General features: G+C 41.2%; 1 protein-coding gene across 3 annotated transcripts in view; it reads right to left on the reverse strand.

The window, feature by feature from the left end:
• The window catches only part of GRHL1 (grainyhead like transcription factor 1), an 82,211-nt gene that overhangs the window by 4,853 nt on the left and 58,735 nt on the right, over positions 1–18,623 (reverse strand). For 2 of the 3 annotated variants that reach the window (XM_075126423.1, XM_048845477.2), the window contains exons 10-15: positions 9,575–9,662; positions 6,425–6,564; positions 5,918–5,955; positions 5,214–5,302; positions 3,209–3,294; positions 256–320 (exon numbers count right to left, since the gene is read on the reverse strand). In XM_075126423.1, coding sequence (XP_074982524.1) covers positions 256–320; positions 3,209–3,294; positions 5,214–5,302; positions 5,918–5,955; positions 6,425–6,564; positions 9,575–9,662 — 506 coding nt within the window. The remainder of the gene's footprint in view (positions 1–255; positions 321–3,208; positions 3,295–5,213; positions 5,303–5,917; positions 5,956–6,424; positions 6,565–9,574; positions 9,663–18,623) is intronic. The other variant, XM_048845479.2, reaches the window with a different exon arrangement.

Here is an 18,623-nt window from a genome sequence, read left to right on the forward strand (position 1 = left end):
ATTAATTCAGGGAAGTCTGGGGTCTGTGTTATGCATGAGGTCAGACTAGATAATCAAAATGGTCCCTACTAGCCTTGTAACCAATCTGTGCATTTTGGAACAGATTTAGCATCTGTGTTGTGTATGAAGGGAGCACGTGTACATGCAGGGGGTTTATAATGTGTATTTTATTTTTTTTAAAACAGCTGGACAACATCACAAGATATCACCCTTTCTTTGGAAAGCTGTGGTAGATGTTAATTGAGACATACTCACCCTTTTTTACATTTCTTGAAGATTTTTCCAATTTTATCAAAAGGAACATCATACTTGTCAGATATCTAGAACATAAAAAGAAAACAGAGTCCCTAAATGAGAGAGACTGTAGGCCACTTTGTTTGATTTACATCATTGTATCGTGCACCTGAGTAAAAGTGAAATACAAAAACCCTGCCTTGCAAGATTGACATTGACATTCCTAAAAAGTAGCCCAATCAATCAACAGGACATGCCAATTTTTAATCATTATGATTTCCAGTTTACCAGTGGATTAATTACTAGGACAGGAATGCAATCAATCAGTTTCAATGCTTAAATTTTCTTATTTTCACTTTGAAGTTTCTGGTCAAATTTTTCAAACATCCATATTTAAACAACTAAATAAAAGTGCTCTCATGACTGAGCCCTGAGCGAACCCTCCGATTTCAACAAACTACTGAATCATGTTTTAACCACAACTGCCTCTATCAGGTGGTAACTGGGTTCCACACCATGGTGGCTTTATGTATGGCAGAACAGGCCTTGAAGAAAACTGGCACTGGTCACCAGGGATCTTAGTTTTCCATGATAAAAAATAAAAATAAAATTCTCTGATAAAAACCCTAATTTTTCTGCAATTAAAACAAAATGCTAAACTTTAGTTTCCCTAGCCACTGGGGAGAGGGAAGGATATGCTGCCCCCACATCCCAGAAGCAATGAGGTGAGGAATGTGCATGCTCTGCTAAGGAAAGAAGACAGCTGCAAATATCCTACAATAATTGGCAAAATGAGGTCAGTATAAAAAACAGCAGTCACCTCATTAAGTATTTTATTACATAAACCACATAAACCCGTAAAACCCACAACAAAGTGGTTGTTATTGTTCTACAACCAATTTTCTTTGGCAAGTTGCTTTATCTACAGTTTTGTTTTTGTTCTAATCTCACACTGATAGCAAATACTCATCTTGCATTACGTAGTAACAGGTGGGGATTTCCTGATTTAGATCTGTTCTAGTACATACATTCTGCTTGCTCCTACATCAGGGTCTGAGTAGAATTGGGTCGATGCTACAATTGGGTCAATAAACTCTTCTTCCCCCTGTACCCCCAAAGATTAGGTGCAAATGCTTTGTAACACATCGTAAATGCAAGTCACAAAAGCCATGATGGAATCTCAGATTAGGGAATGGATTTTGGATCCCAGGACTAAGGCTAATGAGTGCTTTCACTTATACCACCTTAAACCCTTCAGCCGTCAAACCTTAACAAGACACTGGTTGGACAAAGACAAGCAAGCAAAATCAAATGACCAAGAGTTTCAATGTTTGTTGTAAATTCAACAGGTACTCCCCAAAGTAACCTCTACACTTTCCCTGTACCCCAGCAGGCAATTGGAGGAGTGGGTGATATTTTGCAATTTAAGGGCTTGTCGACACTGCACCACAGTGCAGACTATGGGGGTGTGAATTGCAGAGCGCACCAAAATTTCATGCACTAACTGCTCTGCATGGATGCTGCTGGTGTAAAGAAGGTACCTAGCTGGTGTGAACATAGTCCTGTTTGAAACCACAGACCTTTTTAGTTTGTACCAGCAGCCTCCACACAGAGCAGCTGGAGCACATTTTGGTGTGCTCTGCAATTCACGCCCTTGTAATCCACATTGTGGCGCAGCATAGACGTAGCTTAAAAATCACACTATTGTAGCCAGTAGCAAGAGCTACAGTTAAGGGTGCACAGCAGTTTCCATTCCAACCTCTCCGTTTTCACATGCTCACAACTTCCTGAAATATTCACTTTTTTAATTTACATTTTCCAGGCTTGGTCTCAGACTAAAGAAGAATTTTATTTGTGAGTGCATGTGGGCATGTCTGTATAAAGTTAAAACAAAATCCCTTCAGCCATTTTTTATTATGGATAATAAAAAAACAACAACCAGTTTTCCCATTGCAAAAATAGATATTTTGCTGTAACCCTTGTTCAAACACACCTTGAAATTTGGCATTAACATAGTCCCTTGGAATGAGGATACAATTCGCTAGGCTTGGAGGGAAAACAAAAAGTAATGAGAGACTGATAAAAATATAAGCCATTTGGACATGCTCCAGAAACTGTTCCAGCAACTAATTAAAATGTTACCCCCAAACTATGAAAAACAGTCACAAAGTAGGACCCTGCAGATTAGTTTTGATACCAATGGAAAAATCTGAAAAAGCTTCTTCTGCAGCTCGGTGGAGAGGATCTGGATGAAAAATGAACCTAGGAGTGTATATTTTCCAATATGACTAGTGATTTGGGTGCCTCAAGGTTTTTGGACATCCAGTCTGAGACATCTAAAAGGTACCTGATGTTCACAGAGTGCTGAGCAGCACCCATTCTTCAAAAATCAAGCCCCTTTAAGATGTCTCAAAGTTGGACACACAAAAATGGAGGCTCCTAAAATCACCAGTTACTTGAAAATTTAAGCCATGAGCTTCATCTGCTCTCTTATGCGCAGATTATTCAAACTCTGAATTCTTAAGTATGGAAAAATAGATCCCAGGCAAATATGTTTAATATTTCTAGAATCCAGCTATTCTTGACTGAGAGATCACTACTTCGAATGTATCTGGAACTACCACTAAACTCGCTAGAGCCCACTGCAGACTTAGCTGCTCCCCTGATGAGCTAAGCCCACCACAGCACCGGTGAAGGATGCCGGTAAGGAACGGTCTTTGCTTGCTCTATTTTTCAAAGTCAGCTTTAAATAGAAGCTGAGGAGTTAACTGCAGTGTTCTCCCCCTTACTCAAAGGTCACTTAGGCGGAGAACCAGCACCTACTTTTTAACTGGAAGCAACAGAAATATTTAGATGACTCAAACTGCAGCTATGATTCAAGCTCCGCCATACTTTAAGTATGTAGGGAACCAGATGTCATGCTCATGGTTTCACAGACAGGACGCAAGGTTTTATGAACTGCCCTGATACTTACAGCTTCCATTAGACCTTTCAGAGACGGTGTCTTTAGCATAAGTGCATCAAAGACTTCTTCCGACTCCTTTCGGACATACAGCAACACTGAATGCAAACCAGAGAGAGTGCTTTAATATATATTTGTTCCTTGAGGACAAGGCATAAGTGAGTGTTGTGAAAGCACAGAGTAACATACATTAAGATAATGCAGAGAAGATATACACACAAACTTAGTTAAATCAAAAATGTACCTTTTATATGCTTGTTGAAAGAGTGACAAGCAACAAGACATGCAGAAGTGTCCCAAGCTCAGGTGCTAAACACCTTTGCCTTTGAAACTATCCTGCATTTGTCTCCATTTGTTAATGAGATAAAAGGCTACACTGGAAATGCTTTTAGAGAAGGCAGAGTAGTTGAACAAGTGGAACACACATCCTTCAGAGTCTCTTGGCTATGGGATGGCTTGGCCCATGCTATCTGGCTGTCTGGAGAAACTGTTAAATAAAATAATGCAGCAGATACCAGTTCAGTTACTCATGCTGAACTTGCTATTCCTTCTCTTTAGTTTCTTGCAACGGTCTATACTTTCCCCCCCATTTTAATCTTGTCTCTCCCCCTCTTTGCTTCCCCATTTCACTTCCTTGCTATTGTTCAGCAATATTTATTAGCAATCATGTTGCTCCATTTAGTAGGATAGGGATCTGATTCCCCGCTCCAAAGACTGGACTGAAAGAATGAGAAGCCAGACAACCAGAGTGTCCTCCAGCTCATGGAGACGGAGCCATTACACAGAAAAACAGCCCCATTAAAAACTACATTAAGGCTGTGCAATAAGCAAATAAGAGCAGGGAAATGTGGACATGTAACAGCTTCAAAGTCCTTAATTCACCCTCTAATTACTAGGTATTGTGGCACATATTGTTTACTATGTTTGATAGCTCACTGCTCTGATGCACCTGTGATTTGGAAAAATATACTGTAACATCTAGGTCAAACGGGGTGAATTAAGCTTGGATGCTTGGAGATTTTTAATTTGGTGGAGGAGGGTTTAAAAATGAAGGCAGAAGGAGGGGGGCGCATTTAAAAGCGAACAGAGCAATAACCATCTATACAAGGGAAGCAGTGTGGCTTAGTGTACAGAGCACTGACAGACTCTGGACTTCTACTTCTGGTTCTTGCACTGGCCTGCTGGGTGACTTTGGGCAAGTCACTTCACCCCTGTGCCTCAGTTTCCCCATCTGTACAATGGAGATAATACTGGCCTCCTTTGTCAAGTGCTTTGAGGTCCACTGATGAAAAGTGCTATATAAAAGCTAGGTATTATTATAGAGCATAAATATGATGCTAAGGCAGCTACCCACAGAATAAGGTCCCCATTTTATGATTTACTAAAGCTCTCATTAATTCTCATTTTCCCTTAGCAAACATCTTCATTTGTTTATTGCAGCCAGAGGGGAAGGACAGCCATATGGTTAAGGTTGTAACTGGGACTCCAGAGACATTGGTTCAGTTCCTCATCTGCCACAGACAAGTCCTTTAACCTTCTGTGCTTCACTTTCTCCATCTACGAAACGGGGATGATAGCACTTCCCTACTCAACAGGGTGCTGAGAGGTTAAAAACCATGAAAAAAAAAAAAAAGCCCCGGAGAAAGTGGTACGATTCTAGCTGCAGGAAACAGACACAGGGAAGTTAAGTGTCTTGCCAAAGTTTACTCAGCAAGTCAATGTCTGAGCTGTGAATAGAACCAGAAGTCCTGATCACGAGACAAAAACTCCCACTGTTCTTAAAACCAAAAATTATGTATTTGCAAGTTTAGCTGGCTCCCCTGCTGAGGCACAAAAGGGAATATTTTCTTCCCAAAATAAGTGCTAGCAGGAAATGCACAGATGAGAATCAGATGGGCACATCAAAAGAGAGCAGACACTACCCTCCCTGACCCACCCAAAGAAAAGCATTCCTACCCCTTACCTGGCTTTCTTTCATGGCAATGCAACAAATGTGTCAAAAAAAAAAAAAAGTTACCTCGTTTTGGTTCCTCTGTTCTGGTCAACTTATTGGGAGGTGCAATAAAATCATCTTCAGTTATATAAGGCCCCCTCTTCATATTAGAGCTGCAATAGGGAAATTAAAAAAAAGCAACATCAGCAGGAGCAGCCTTCTTGCTTGGAAGCAGGGAAATGGCCACGTCATGGATCTTATGATGTACATAATTTGAGAACCTGGGTAACTATTACCCTAATTACAATGGGCATTACTTTCTACACAAGTCAATACACATTATTTACAACTGCCCAGGTGCTTTGATTCTGCTGCTGCTGTTCTCTCTCTCCAACAACAGAGTCCCCTTGTGCTGCTTAAGCACAACACCAAATCAGCTATTTACCTGGAGATTCTGGGCAAGGCCCTTTGGAATGTGAATATTTTTTGGCACACACTGGAAAGCCCAGAGCAGCAAACCTGAGGGTCAAGCTGGCTGCATAGTGATGGAGAGTGCCTGCTATGCAAGATTTTCCATTTTGGAGAAGACGGCATCACCGACAGCCTGGGGCCTGTGCTGCTTATAGGTCTGACTATGGTCTGGGGCTTACATAAGGGGAGGAGTAAAACACCGAATATTAGAGTACACGGCAAGCTCTTTGGGGCAGGGACCTCACCTTCCTAGTTGATTTTACAGCACCATGCAATTCAATAGTGTTATAGAATGGATGAAATAGCGAGTCTCTTACCCTTCACCCTCCAGTTCTTCTGGTGCAACCGGAAGGACCTTTAAAACAAAACAAGAAAAAATTTTGAGTATACAGAGAAAGGTGCTCTATATTCAACTATTGGATAGTAAATGACATGGGACCATTAACTGGAACCTACCACAGTGTGTGTAGCTAGCTAGCTAAAGATAGATAGATAGATAGATAAAAAGTGGACCTGAGAAGCCAACAATAGGAACATAGAGATCAGACCAGAGCTCCTAGACCAGTATCCTGTCAGTGGCCAGCATCAAACACTTTACAGGAAGGTGAAGAATTACCTGCCCACAAAGCAAGTTTTCTTCCTAACTCCCATTTGTTAGGCTTATGCCATGAAGCATAAAGGTTTATATGATCACACTTAATACTAACTTTTTGCTCCCAATTGTTATACATTTAAGAACCAGCCCAGTGGCTATGTACAGTATCATTACATAGGCAGACAATGCCCCTAATTTTATATTAAGGGCACACAATGGCATCACATACATGAGTCCCACGCTGAAGACTGGAATGGTGAAGGTCAGGGATAAAAAGAACTGGCTGAGTGTCAAGATCTTGGGATGGCTTGAAGACAGTGACGTCTGTCCGCTTGTGGGAAGGAAGCATTGGCACTTTGACATCAGGAACTGTAAAGAGATATCAAAGATCATAATATATGGATATTTGTAATATATGGATATTTAAGACAATGACATGGTTGTAGCCTTACTCGTTAAGAGCAATGTATTGCTGTTAAGCAGTGATGTGCTGGGGTGGGTGTGAAGGGGAGGGTCTTCGGATCCCATTGTTAATTTCTCAGCCTAGGTTTTTTTTTTTGGGGGGGGGGGGGTGGAGAGTAGGGGAAAGTGTGAGGTTTTCCCTTCTCTGATGGAGTCACCTATTCTGGGGACCACTAAATCACCCTGGCCAAAGATGCTTATTCCTTTTGGAATGGGTCACATGTCAGGTATTTTCAGTAAAATCTTCCCAAAGGATAGCTAAAAATCCTCACGGTTCCTCCCACACACCCCAATTTCAAATGACAGAGTTTAAACACTACTCCACTTTCAGTGCACTCCTATTTTTTCAGGAATCTACCACAAGCCTTTCCAGTGAGTGGCAGGAAGTGTTTGCCAAGTGGCATTGTTTCCCTCCTTGGCTGGGGTTAGGAGAAAGAGCTTTTGTCTAAACGGGTAAACAAATGAATTAATAGATTTCCCCCAGTAGCTCACTCCTTCTCTGTGAGCTCATGCACTCTGGTATATGGGCATGCCTTGTTTCAATATTGGTAGCATATCACTTCTTAAAAGCGCACAGAGCTGATCAATATTTGTTTCACTGAAGAACATTTATGAAGGATGGTCTTATGGGCACAGGACTGGGAGAGTCACATCTAGGTTCTAGTCCCGCCTCTGCCACAGACTTCCTGCGTAACTCACTGTACCTTTCTGCACAGTGCGGGGGATATTTCAACCTCACAGGGGCTTTGAAGCTTCAGTCACAGAGTATTGAAAAGCATTTTTGGAGATCCTCAAATGGAAAGCACTACAGAAGCATTGTTACTACTGTGGAGTAGAGTTCGGCAAGATGCCGACATTTTGCAGAGTGGAAAGTTGTGTGAAAAATTTTGATTCACCATTGTGAATTGAAACAAAACATTTCAGTCTAGTTCAATATTAATCTGTTCCCTTGTTAGCCACTATGTGCCTCCTGGCAATGTCGTTTGGGTGCTTCTAGGATGGACCACATGTACTACAGAGCACTGTGGTCACAAGACTCCAATGATGCAGCACATCAGTTCAACCAGCGGGAAGAAACCACAGTGCATCATGGGAGATGTAGTTCATATAGGAAGCCTAGCCTACAGAAAATGGAGTATGAGGTATCTAAACTACAGCTCCCATGAGGCACTCTAGCAGCTCTGATGAACAGAGATTAATGTCAAACTGACCCAAAATGAAATATTTTAATTTGGGTTGGCAAACTGAAGTGTTTTGATTTGGGTTAAGCCTGCCCAAAATGAAATATTTCATTCTGAATTTCCCATGGAAAAAAAGTTGAAAAAAATTTCAAAACAATTAGTCAAAAATTTAAATTCTGTGGGAAAACTGATTTTCTAAAACTTCAACCAAAATTTACCAACCAGCTCTATTATGGAGCAATCCATATAGATACAGCAATTGTGTCTCTGGAAGCCACTGTAATGCTTATAGCTCAAAAATAGCCAAACAATATGTATTCAACCTTAATGGGGAAATAAACAGTACATCTGGGCTCAGCCCAAGCATAGGAAGTTTAGCTCCATAAGCAGCATTTATGAAGATAGATACGAACTTCTACAAATGGGGGGTTTAGCATGCAATTACCCTTTCTCAGCCATTAGCTCTAGTACTGTACACAGTCGTCTCTGGATCCTGCTTGGGCTACTGTACTTGGGATAGGAGACACCCCTCCCACACACACATACACACTTGTTAAATGCTAGCAAAGCGTTGAGCCTTCTTTTTATGATATATTTAAAAACTCTGCCCTCCCTGTAACTGCCCTTGAACAACTGAGTTTCCCTGTGTGATTGTGTTCTTCTGCGGCCGCAAGGCCTGCATTTGCTGGGTCAGGAAACCCTGTTTAAACAAACTGTGAGGTTAATGCTTTATTGAACCAAATCAGACTGTTAAAAGCAGAGCTTCTGACAAGCACATCAAGTGGATGTAACATCTTCAAACAGCCCAGAGGAGAGACAAGGAATACACACTTTTCCTTGCTGCACAACGTGAAGGAGAAACAGGGATACAAACTTTACACCAAACAAACTCTGTTAATGTATAACTGATCATCAAAACATTGGCTCCGTAGGAGCCAACATAAAAGTATGATCTGCAGGAGAGAATTAAGAATGAAAAGTAAACAAATTTGGAAGGATATAGCTAGAAAACCTTTTGCTCATTCCAGCATCAAGCCCCTCGGGCTTACTTTTACATGCGTAGAAACAATGTCTAACTAGAGTATTAACTAAAAAGGGGCAGCTCAGCTCTAATGGGTCAAGTACAAGGCTGGGAATCAGGAGATCTGGGTTTGTATTGCAGACTCTGCCAGTGACTTGCTGCATAGCCTTGGGTAAATCCCTTAAGCCTGATTTGCAGAGGTTCTGGGTATCTCCAGCTCCTACTGACTTCAGTTGGAGTTGCAGGTGCTCCACCAGTTCTCAAAACTAAGCCCTTAACATTCAGTTTCCCATCTGTAGAAACAGGGATAATAATGTTTACCCAACTTTGTAAAGTGCCTTGCACAACACTTTTCATCTTTGATTGCAAGTGCCAAGTGTGATTTCATGCTGGTCCAAATAGCACTGCCTTCTCCCTCTACTCTCTGGCTCCTAAAAGCCATAAAGTGATTGGATGTACAGTGGAGCCCACTCAGTGGGCATATAATTTGTTTTTGAGCGAAGAAGAATTGAAGTTCCTAACTTATCCTGTGCATTGCAAAAATACAGTTCACAATCCCATATACAGTGGATTCAAGTGAAGCTATTTTATGGGAGGAAAAAAAGGCAAGCAATGACTCCTTTCTAGGAAAATTCCATTGTACTGAAAACAAAACTAGTCTGTAAGTGACATGAGGCCTACGATTTAAACACTTGGCGGAATAATTTCTACTTACAGGCATTCAATTGGGAGCTGGGGTCAGTGCACTTGCCTTTTCTTTTGCTTTGTTTTCGTTCTTCATCCCTGATCTTCCTTTCTGCTCCCTGTCAGATGACAGATTGGGGAAGAAGGGAGAAAGAAAAAAATAGTCTCTCAGTTGTTTGTTTGTAATACCCTCAGTTCAAGGACATTGATCTTTACAGAGTAGAACACGTGGCGGTCAGTCTCACACTAACCACTTCATCAGGTCAGCCAGAAAATACCTCTTTTGAAATCTGTCCAGTACTTATTCCGAAGCACTGTCATCAAATCAAAATTTAATGGAAGTATGACAATCACTTGAATTTGTTTTAAGTTTGGGACTGTGGTAAAATGGCAAGTTACCACACAGTTACTTCAGCTTTTCCATACACTTAAGAGAATAGCAGTGTCTAAGATATAAAACAGCGATCATTGAATTTTTCTCTGATCAAAAATATTCCTGATGCTATAATCAAGCTAAATTCAGAACCCCTAGAGTTTTACAAGGATGGAACAAGACATACTAGCATGTTGAAGAGTCTTGGTCAGCAGCAACTGTGCCATCTTTCACAGCACTAAAATAATACAAGCATCACTTTTCATCCCTCAGAACAGTGCTAGCTTCTATGGGATCAACAAACACCTAATACAGAATAGATGGAAGCAGAACCTACCTCACATTTACAGAATTCCCTGTCCCTCCAAAAAGAATGTGACCAAAAAAAACCTCAACAGCTAGTCAAGTTTTCTATGACGTATAAGCATGTAGATACCTCAGGAAGTAGGGATGGTCTAAGGCTCTGCCAGGACCCAATGAGATTTGAATTTGTTTCCAAACTCTGCCAGAAAATTCCTGTGTGATCTTGGGGTAAGTCACTTAGTCTGTCTCAGTTCTGTGAAACGGGGATAACAACTCTTCACTTTCTCCCAAATTTCATCTGTCTTGTCTATTTAAACTGTAAGCTCTGTGAGGCAGGAGTTTTTAAATGTATTTTGTACAGGACCTAGCACAACAAGGCCCCAGTCCCAGTGGGGACCTGTCACAGAGTGGGTAGGTGGTGCTGCTACTGGTTCTATTGCATTAATTCAAAGTGAAACAGTGATGGAGTCTCCTTAAATTAGCTAAAACCTAAGAGTAAGCCATATATAGGCCGGACTATTAACTTCGGATTCAGAACAATCATAACCAAATGATTGGCTAGCCAAAGTGGCAGCATCCCTATGCTCATCTGCATGTGCCAAACACCTAAGTCCATTGCCTGCCCAGAACATAGGATGCAGTGGAAAACTGTGAGGTGGGGAGGAAGATTTGGTGATTTGCTTTGTAAAAGGAAAACTCAGATTGGCTTGTAAACAACGCTTGGGGAAAGGACACGTCACACCAAACACAGCAGAAATGTAGTTTCTGCAGTTAAAGTAGTTGCATTTCTGAACCATTTGCCAATTTTCAATACAAAAGTAAAAATGGAGGTCCTTTCACACTGAATTCTCCCCCAACACAATGAAATTTGACAATCTGATCAGGAAAAACCTCTCAAATAAATAATAATAGGCAACTATAAGCTTCACACAGTGTTAAAGCAACTCCGATGACAGCCAGAAGTAGTCACCTAGAATCCTCCTGTTATTCTCACCCACAAAAAATTGTGTAAGAAAACATACAGGCTAAGCAAGAAGAAAATGTACAGGCTAAGCAAGAAGAGTCACTTCCAAATGACTGGATTTCAGGCCAGAATTCAAAGTGTTCAGTGATTCAAAGTCGATTCTCTTGCAGTACTAACAACCAATAGCATAACTTCATCTGCTGGGCTAAGCCACTGTAGCAGAACCAGCAAAGGGTTTTTGGGCTCAACAGCAAGGAATCACTTTAACAAAAAGAAACAAAAAGAAACAAAAAAATCACACTGCTAGACATCTGATAAATTAAGAAACAATTATACATCATAATGTAGGTTAATAACGGCGTTTGGACAACTCAACACATCTATAACGAGGCTGTTACATAAGGCAGTATTGTCTAGTGATTAGAACACAAACGTTCGAGTTCTAATCCTGGCATTGCCACCAGCTCTCTCTGACCTGGGCTAAGTCACCCAACTTCTTTATATCTCAGTATCCCCCGCCCAGCAAATGGAGATATTTACCTACCTCATAGGGGAGATATGGGATTCATTAATGGTTGCATGGCACTTTGAAGATATAAAGCTATACACAGGTACCAAGTATTCTAGTGTCATTCTAAGTAAACTCAAGGGGGTGGTGACATTAAGCCCCAGGATGGAGAACTGGTCAGTAGCCCAGGAAAGATGGTATTTGAGCTGTGGTTTACAAGACTTATCTGTTGTTTAGTGAAGCTTATGATCAACCTTTGTAACTGGTAGTGGGCTTTTTGATTAACAAGCAGTGAGTTCTGCCAAGCTAGAATAAATGTTATTTTATTAAAGCAAGGTCCCCAGATGCCTTAGTGAGTGAGGCCAGTACATGTTCCTTAATAAAGATGGGATGTGGAATCAGAAAGGCAGAATGACTTTTGGCGAGGGTGGCAAGAGCAAAGGTCAACCTCACCAGAGATGATGGGGGCGGGAGGGGAAAGAGGAGGAACTGGCAGAGCCGACACCACAAGGGGAAAGAGGAGGAGACACAAAATTAGAAATAGAGGAGGGGAGGCCAGCCAGCTCCAGAAATAAATCAGTTCAAAGAGGAAAAAGATGACCCAATATTAGACTTGCAGGACTTCAAGGCAGTGACCAACATCTTTGTTCTATAAGGCACCCAATGTTTTGGTGCTGTGAAAGCAAGCAGCATGGATATATTCTATCATGAGTAATTTTTCCTTATGTTAATGGCCTGTCTTTGTCCCCTAAAAAATGGGATGGAATTAAAAAAAATAAAAAATACCAAGGCTGCCACCATTAACACAACCCACTCTAACTTCAAGACTGAAGGGGCACAACAACAGCCTGCAACATTAACAGAGCAGAAGTGTTGGAATGCAACAGCAGTCGAGAGTCAGTGAGGGCCAGATGGGTCAGTTCAAATTTTGCCTCAGCCCTATATTTTCTTGTTCACACAGGGTTAAGTCAAGTACTTACTGTTATTCATATGTAATATTTCAGAATTGCAATTTCTCTGTTGTACATTTTTAAGACATGTACGTGTATATTTCCAATATGTATTTGAGGAAATCCTCTTTTGTTACACACCCACAACCATACAGCTGCATGGAACTTGGTTTTTAAAAAGCGATGCTGGTTCTGAGTCACAGGAGCACATGAACAGCCTCTCAAATTCCATATACAACCAAATTCCACTTATTAAGCTTTGGAACATAGGAATCTCCAGATTGGATCAGACCAGTCGTCCATCCAGTCCATATTCTATCTGTCACTGACAGCCAAGACCAGATGCTTCAGAAAAAGCCTCAGGAAAACCCTGTATGAAGCAAGAGTTAATCAACATGGAGAGCCTCTTCCCAATCCCATCAGTTAGAGGGTGGATTATGTCCTGGAGTTTAAGGGTTCAGTTCCCTATTAAAACTTCTGGTTTGTGGGGTAGCTTTTTGTTTGTTTGTTTTTAAATCCTTAAGATTATAATTTCACTCCTGGGCCAGTTTATATCCATTTGTTCTTGTGTCCACATTGATACTGAGCTTAAATAATTCCTCTCCCTCTCTGGTATTTATCCCTCTGATATATTTATAGAGAGCAATCATATCTTCCCTCAGCCTTCTTTTGGTTAGGCTAAACAAGCCAAGCTCCTTGAGTCTCCTTTCATAAAATAGGTTTTCCATTCCTCGGATCATCCTTGTAGCCCTTCTCTGTACCTGTTCCATGTTTAAGAAGGATAAATTCAAACTGGGAGACCAGAACCAGTTGAGACAATGATAGTCAAATTTCTTTTTGAGAATTGTTACCTCATGAAAAATTGGGTTTATTTGTTAAGCACCAACAATGTGCTTAACCCTGTACAAGCCAGACTCTGTTCTGAAGAGCTCATAATTTAACAAACAGGTAGAGGAAGCGTAACAGGATCCTCAACCCTAGAGCCACTAACAGCACCATTATAAGCAGAGCTGTGCGAGTAACTGATTATTCAGGAAAAAGTAAAGGAATACTTATGGCACCTTAGAGACTAACAAATTTATTTGAGCATAAGCTTTCGTGAGCTACAGCTGAATGCATCCATTGAAGTGAGCTGTAGCTCACGAAAGCTTATGCTCAAATAAATTTGTTAGTCTCTAAGGTGCCACAAGTACTCTTTCTTTTTGCGAATACAGACTAACACAGCTGCTACTCTGAAACCTGATTATTCAGGGTGGTGGCTGCTCTAGAAATAAAATAAAATAAAATAAAAAAAAAAAAGAGTTTAGTTCAGGTTGAACTGCATCTGAAATTGTTCAGAATTTTCAGTGAAATGAAAATTTCAGGTTTGTTCCTGAGCAGAGATTTGAACCTATGCCTACCATATTCCAGGTGCATACTCTAATCACTGGGCCGAAGCTTAAAAACAGAGGGCAGCAGCACCAACACCTCCTCTGGCCATTCTGTGAATGGCTGAAACTGTGTGTGTCAAATCTGCAAATAATTTGGAGTCAAGCAAAAGTGCATTTTTCAGCAAATAATCTATTTGCTCAAAGTGAATTATAAAATCTGCTGTCTCTTTATTATTAGCAATTCTTGTACACAGCCAGCAACTGCCTGGAGTTTTTTTTCTGGCAGTCTGAGTAGAATGATTTTTCTCAATTCAGTGATAATATAACAACCTGGCATGGTGTACATGGCATGTCCTTACTGTGTGAAGTCTCATTAAATATGAATTAAATAATGAGATAAGCGTCTAGCAAGTAAGTAACAAGACAAGAGCATACAGTAATAATGCATATGACATATGCATGTTGCAAGGCCAAAGGCCAGTGCTCCCAGTCCTTCTGAAGTTTATGGACAGCTCACTTCATCTGTACATTGTGCAGTGGGTCACTACTATTCTATAATGCCTGGACTTCCAAACAGATGTTTATTACAGTGGAATATACATATCCAATCTCCATGGAAAAGCTTCCCTCTAGCTGAAATCCCAGTTTGAACATTTGGCAAGGCAATGCAACTGCATGGGGGGGTTCATTTCACAGTGAAGTTTTGCTGCAGGTAAATTCCACTGTAAATATCCTCCTTGAATTGAAGTAAGCTAGGGCTAAAGGATATGTATCGGGACAGAAGGAAAGGGTTCTTCCTTATTCTGTAATATACAGACCTAGTAAGCACCTAACCCCCCCACCCCTGCAGACAGAATTGTAGGCCCTGATCCTGCAACTTGCTGCACACAGGCAGACCTGGGTGCCTATGCAGAGCCCTGGTGATGTCAATGGGGTTCACCCATGTGCAACAAAATACAGGCACATCTTTCATTGGCTGACTCATTAAGCAGATTAAGTGAGGGGATCTGGGAAGCAGGTCTTTAGAGAAGATTTCGCATTTCATGAACATCTCTTCTCGCTCTCTCACCTAGTGGGACTGCTAAACACTGAGGATGGCGTGGAGGTTAAAGAAATTCTAGGCATGGCCCAATATCTAAACAAATACTTTGCCTCAGTCTTTAATGAGGCTAATGAGGATCTTAGGTATAATGGTAGCATGACAAATGAGAATGAGGATATGGAGGTAGATATTACCATATCTGAGGTAGAAGCGAAACTCGAACAGCTTAATGGGACTAAATCAGGGGGCTCAGATAATCTTCATCCAAAAATATTAAAGGAATTGGCACATGAAATTGCAAACCCATTAGCAAGAATTTTTAATGAATCTGTAAACTCGGGGGTTGTACCGTATAACTGGAGAATTGCTAACATAGTTCCTAGTTTTAAGAAAGGAAAAAAAAAAAAAAAGTGATCTGGGTAACAACAGGCCTGTTAGTTTGACATCTGTAGTATGCAAGGTCTCGGAAAAAATATTGAAGGAGAAAGTAGTTAAGGACATTGAGGTCAATGGTAAATGGGACAAAATACAACATGGTTTTACAAAAGGTAGATCGTGCCAAACCAACCTGATCTTCTTTGAGAAAGTAACAGATTTTTTAGACAAAGGAAACGCAGTGGATCTAATTTACCTAGATTTCAGTAAGGCATTTGATACGGTGCCACATGGGGAATTATTAGTTAAATTGGAAAAGATGGGGATCAATATAAAAATTGAAAGGTGTATAAGGAATTGATTAACAGGGAGACTACAGCGGGTCCTACTGAAAGGTGAACTGTCAGGCTGGAGGGATGTTACCAGTGGAGTTCCTCAGGGATCAGTTTTGGGACCAATCTTATTTAATCTTTTTATTACTGACCTCGGCACAAAAAGTGGGAGTATGCTAATAAAGTCTGCGGATGATACAAAGCTGGGAGGTATTGCCAATTTAGAGAAGGACTGGGATATCATACAGGAGGATCTGGATGACCTTGTAAACTGGAGTAATAGTAATAGGATGAAATTTAAATTGTGAGAAGTGTAAGGTCATGCATTTAGGGATTAATAACAAGAATTTTAGTTATAAGCTGGGGACGCATCAATTAGAAGTAGCAGAGGAGAAGGACCTTGGAGTATTGGTTGACCACAGGATGACTATGAGCCGCCAATATGATATTGCCGTGAAAAAAGCTAATGCGGTCTTGGGATGCATCAGGCGAGGTATTTCCAGTAGAGATAAGAAGGTGTTAGTACCATTATACAAGGCACTGGTGAGACCTCACCTGGAATACTGTGTGCAGTTCTGGTCTCCCATGTTTAAGAAGGATGAATTCAAACTGGAACAGGTTCAGAGAAGGGCTACGAGGATGATCCGAGGAATGGAAAACCTGTCTTATGAAAGGAGACTCAAGGAGCTTGTCTTGTTTAGCCTAACCAAAAGAAGGCTGAGGGAAGATATGATTGCTCTCTATAAATATATCAGAGGGATAAATACCAGAGAGGGAGAGGAATTATTTAAGCTCAGTATCAATGTGGACACAAGAACAAATGGATATAAACTGGCCATCAGGAAGTTTAGACTTGAAATTAGACAAAGATTTCTAACCATCAGAGGAGTGAAGTTCTGGAACAGCCTTCCAAGGGAAGCAGCGGGGGCAAAAGACCTGTCTGTCTTCAAGATTAAACTTGATAAGTGTATGGAGGAAAAGGTATGATGGGATAACATGATTTTGGCAATTAATTGATCTTTAACTATTCACGGTAAATAGGCCCAATGGCCTGTGATAGAATGCTAGATGGGGTGGGATCTGAGTTAATACAGAGAATTCTTTCCTGGGTATCTGGCTGGTGAATCTTGCCTGCATGCTCAGGGTTCAGCTGATCGCCATATTTGGGGTCGGGAAGGAATTTTCCTCCAGGGCAGATTGGAAGAGGCTCTGGGGGTTTTTTGCCTTCCTTTGCAGCATGAGGCATGGGTCACTTGCTGGAGGAGTCTCTGCACCTTGAAGTCTTTAAACCATGATTTGAGGACTTCAATAGCTCAGACATAGGTAAGAGGTTTATTGCAGGAGTGGGTTGGTGAGATTCGGTGGCCTGCATTGTGCAGGAGGTCAGACTAGATGATCATAATGGTCCCTTCTGACCTTAATATCTATGAATCCCCTCCGATTCCCCTTCCACCCATGAACCCTCCCAATATTCCAACAGCACCCCTCACTGAATACAAAAATCATGGCCCAGTGTTTAGAACACCACCCTGTGAGACCCAGGTTCAACTTCCTGCTCCACCACAGGCTTTCTTGTATCACTAAGAGTTAGTGTAATGCCGACAGAACCCGGTCATTGGCAGGCAGGATCGAACCGGGGACTTCTGGAGCTTCGTGCATGAGCCTCTACTACATGAGCTAAAAGCCAGCTGCCTCTTAGCTAAGGCTGTAGAGCAGACTCATTTAACTCTCTCTAAGTGGTCTCAATGCCACTTGATGGGACAGAACACTACACCCAGGAGGTGTGGGGGTTACATTAGTTTCCCAGACCTGAAGAGTAACTCTGTGTAGGCTCAGAAACTTGTCTCACCAACAGAAGTTGGTCCAATAAAAGATATTACCTCACTCACATTGTCTCTCACATTAAAGATTGTGAGGCATTCAGTTACTATGGTAATGGTGATCACTTAAGTACCTAAGATAAATAGATGGAACACTTAAGTTTCAAGCCTTGGCCACTGTTGACAAATAGTTCTGAGGAGGAGAGAAGGTGACTAATGAGTCATCCTCTGCAGCCAGATGGAGGCACTGCTGCAGGTTGGGACACACAACTAATAGAGGTGACCGGTCAAGTCTATTTTTATACTATTTAAACAGAGCTTGAGCCAATATTTGAGTGATCTGTATTGACAGAGATGTGTTCCCTATGTAAGTTCACTTCAGAATCTGGGTGAGGGACTGTCTATGTGCAACAATCATGCTAAGAAATTACATCCTCAACTTGACAATATTTTTTGGGTGCAAAGAGATGCCCACAGATTAAATCTGAAATATATATTTTACAATGCAGGTCAAATGTATGAGGTATAGGGGAGGAGTCATGCAAAGAGAGAAGACAAAATCTAAAGTGAAAAATTATATAAACGGGGTAACTAACTAGATCTGCTGAAATTTATGATGCAGACTAAAACATTTTCCTCTGAAGCAATGAGCAGAGTGTGGATTTGCCAAATTAACAACTGGTTTATTAAAAGCGAGGGAGTTTGGAAGTCTGTTATTTTAGCTTGTAACTGACTGAGGAAAGGTAGTTCAGGGGTTAGGGCACTATAGAATCATAGAATATAAGGGTTGGAAGGGACCCCAGAAGGTCATCTAGTCCAACCCCCTGCTCGAAGCAGGACCAATTCCCAGTTAAATCATCCCAGCCAGGGCTTTGTCAAGCCTGACCTTAAAAACCTCTAAGGAAGGAGATTCTACCACCTCCCTAGGTAACGCATTCCAGTGTTTCACCACCCTCTTAGTGAAAAAGGTTTTCCTAATATCCAATCTAAACCTCCCCCACTGCAGCTTGAGACCATTACTCCTCGTTCTGTCATCTGCTACC

The sequence above is a fragment of the Caretta caretta genome, chromosome 3, assembly GCF_965140235.1.
Source record: "Caretta caretta isolate rCarCar2 chromosome 3, rCarCar1.hap1, whole genome shotgun sequence".
Classification (NCBI taxonomy): Eukaryota; Metazoa; Chordata; order Testudines; family Cheloniidae; genus Caretta; species Caretta caretta.